General features: G+C 43.5%; 1 protein-coding gene across 1 annotated transcript in view; it reads left to right on the top strand.

The window, feature by feature from the left end:
• The window catches only part of med23 (mediator complex subunit 23), a 20,434-nt gene extending 17,476 nt beyond the window's left edge, over positions 1 to 2,958 (top strand). The window contains exons 25-30 of the mRNA XM_029425358.1: positions 1 to 160; positions 428 to 500; positions 849 to 1,063; positions 1,182 to 1,302; positions 1,427 to 1,558; positions 2,264 to 2,958. The exon at positions 1 to 160 is cut by the window's left edge and continues 6 nt beyond it. Coding sequence (XP_029281218.1) covers positions 1 to 160; positions 428 to 500; positions 849 to 1,063; positions 1,182 to 1,302; positions 1,427 to 1,558; positions 2,264 to 2,485 — 923 coding nt within the window. The 3' untranslated portion in view covers positions 2,486 to 2,958. The remainder of the gene's footprint in view (positions 161 to 427; positions 501 to 848; positions 1,064 to 1,181; positions 1,303 to 1,426; positions 1,559 to 2,263) is intronic.
• Positions 2,959 to 3,167: the final 209 nt, after the last annotated feature.

Genomic DNA, 3,167 nt, shown 5'->3' with positions numbered 1-3,167 from the left:
CTGGAAAGTCACCCGGTCCCTTCCCCAACTGTGACTGGAGGTTCAACGAGTTCCCCAACCCCGCGGCCCACGCCCTGCACGTCACCTGCGTGGAGCTGATGGCTTTGGCCGTGCCGGGAAAAGATGTCGGCAACGCTCTGCTCAATGTTGTGTTGAAGAGGTACAATAGAGTTTAGAACACGGTCACACGTGCGCTAAATTAACATTCGCCTCCCGAGTAGAGGAGTTCAACGTTTGGTGAACTTTCAGGCAAATATCTTCTTGGCAAGTGCTTGTGTGACTGTACCCTTAAGAGTGTTTCTGGCTCTGATCGTGGGAGAAATGACTGTAGTGTGTTGTATTAATATTCTTGTATGCGTGTACTGCTGCTATAAGAGTTGGATGTGAATTATTGATCAGTCAAACCATGTTTTCTTTCACCTTTCAGCCAACCTCTGGTTCCAAGGGAGAACATCACTGCTTGGATGAATGCCATTGGACTTGTGATCACTGCACTTCCTGTAAGAAAAAGACTCACAAAAGATCACCACAGTCTCCTGAAGGCACAATGAGTAGGCTTTCCCTAAAAAGCAATGCATGGAACAATCCCTCTTGTGTGTGTGTGGTGGTGTTCGTATCTGCAGAGGCCCTGCAGCCTGGATTTGATTTTTTATTCTTTAGCGAACAGGTCCCATTTTATAAGCACGCCTACAAGAGCTAAGAACCCTGACCCTCGTTGAGCAGGGGAGGAGGGGTCAACTTTGAATGTTGCGTTTACAAACCGCGACCGACAAATCCTACTCCTTGTGCCTTTTTAACTATTTGATGGTTTCGCACCGAGTTTGTTCACCATGTCTCCCCTCTTCCAGGAGCCCTACTGGATCGTCCTCCACGACCGCATCGTGTCTGTGATCGGCTCTCCGCCACTGACATCGGAGATGGAGTGGGCAGGTTACCCCTTCGCCTTGCTCGACTTCACAGCCTGTCACCAGAGCTACAGCGAAATGAACTGCAGTTATGTGCTAGCGTTGGCGCACGCCGTGTGGCATCACTCATCTATCGGACAGCTGTCTCTGATTCCCAAGTAAGGAAGTCTTTCACACTCTCCCTCTTATCACGCCCCCCCCCCCAGCCTTCTTTATTTTCTTTAACACGCATATCATTTACGGTTGTCACGTCATCATACATTTTTGTTTGTGTAGGTTCTTGTCGGAGACGCTGAAGCCCATCGTCCTGACAGAGTTCCAGTTACTCTACGTGTATCACCTGGTGGGGCCATTCCTGCAGCGCTTCCAGCAAGAGAGGACGCGATGCATGTTGGAGGTACACATTAATTATGATTACAACACAATAAAGGATGCACAATAATGTCCCCTTTAACTTTTTAGTTTTCATTTCTTAAGTTCTATTTACTTTAACACAATATATGTTGTTTTGTGTGTTTCAGATTGGCGTGGCGTTCTATGAGATGCTCCAGGCGGTGGACCAACACTGCCAACACCTCAGCTACATGGACCCAATCTGTGACTTCCTCTATCACATTAAATACATGTACACTGGAGACAGTGTGAAGGATCAGGTGAGACTGTCTTCTATTCAAATGGTATAATACAAACCAATTTCAAAGCTTTAAAAACTACAGTACACAGTAACGAGCTGCTACAACAAAATATCAGATGAAATAAAAAATGGAGACAAATGGAGACCTTGTGCTCCCAGACTTCAAGTAAGATGAAATTATTTTTAGCTTGAATCTGTCGCCTCCTGTGCAGCAAGACGGCGCCCCACCAGTGACCAGACCTGACACCTGAGTTAATTAGAGGAGATGAAACTGTAGCTACATTTGTGCTTGAGGCTTAAACATTAATTTAATAGACAAAGCAGCCAGTGAACACTGAGCAGTGTTCACTTTGAGTGACCATTTCAAAACAAGGAACGTTACCTTGCAGATTATTTGTTAGTAATATAATATATTAATAAAACTAAATATAATCTACAAATAAATGACAATGTCATAATATTAATTAAGGTAAAACTGTATTGATCCCTGGGACAGGGTAAACAGATAAAGTAGTTTAAATCAGCTCCACCTTTACCAGCTGCAACATTAAAGAGGTGTAGATATTAAAGCAGAGGTTTTCAATTTCTACTCAGGCAACATACTCTCCTCCTGTAGTATTATAAAGTATGTTGCTTTTCCTGAACTGATCAAAGTCTCTTTCTCTCCCTAACGTTTTGGTTATCGATACATAACTGCCTTTCGATCTGTCGATCTTTTCTCTAGGTGGAGAAAATCATCATGACTTTGCGTCCGGCCATGAAGCTGCGACTGCGCTTCATCACACACAGCAGCAAAGTAGAGACTGCATCATCAGCTGCCACCACCGCCGCCTCCTCTTCCTCCGTCCCCTCCTCCTCCACACCTCAGCCCCCCATCTCTGTACTCTCCTCGTCCGCTGCCGTCGCCTCCCCTTCCTCCACACAGCACACACACACCTCTTTGTAGGTAAACACAGACGCGCAGATGCAATGGTGACCGTGGACTTTCACACGCGTCACAAACCTAAACATTTTGGTTCTGAGTTTTTAGTTCTAATCGAGTTAGATTTGGCTCAGAGTAAGGATTAAAAAATGTTAATTGTACTTTTAAAAACAAGAAACCTGGAGAGCTGATTGTATTCCCTGAGCCTGAATCTGATTCATAAGTGCATAAAAACATCCTGTTTCTAAAATTTCAACAAAGCCAAGATGATTTCCTGTTCAGAAACTTCCAGAATGAAACGGACATAATTCAGAGGTAAAACATTTTAGTGACTCATCATAACGGGCGACTCAAGGTGTACAATAATCCAGGAGGGTCACAAAGACCAAACACTTCTTGTTAATATCATAGCATCTTTTTTATTGTTCTGTTTGTAGTCACTTTTTATATTGTACATTATAATTATTAGTTCATTAAAAAAGTTTTTTGAAATCTGGGTTCAGCTTTTCATTGTTGCTTCTCTGTGCCTTCTTATGCACACAAAACCGAGGATAATGTGAGTTTTTTTTCTCTGTGCACATGATTTATATCGTCTGCCCGCCACATTCCATAATCTTTTCATGTTTTATCTTTTTTAAGCAGTTGTCTTTTCTTTACTTTTGTTTGTGTTGCAAAGCCGGACACCAGTAGGGGGAGTCGGCCCTTT

This window comes from Cottoperca gobio, chromosome 24 (assembly GCF_900634415.1).
Source record: "Cottoperca gobio chromosome 24, fCotGob3.1, whole genome shotgun sequence".
In the NCBI taxonomy this organism is placed as follows: Eukaryota; Metazoa; Chordata; class Actinopteri; order Perciformes; family Bovichtidae; genus Cottoperca; species Cottoperca gobio.
Note: the sequence above shows the minus strand (reverse complement) of the source record. Positions and strands in the feature narration are given on the sequence as shown.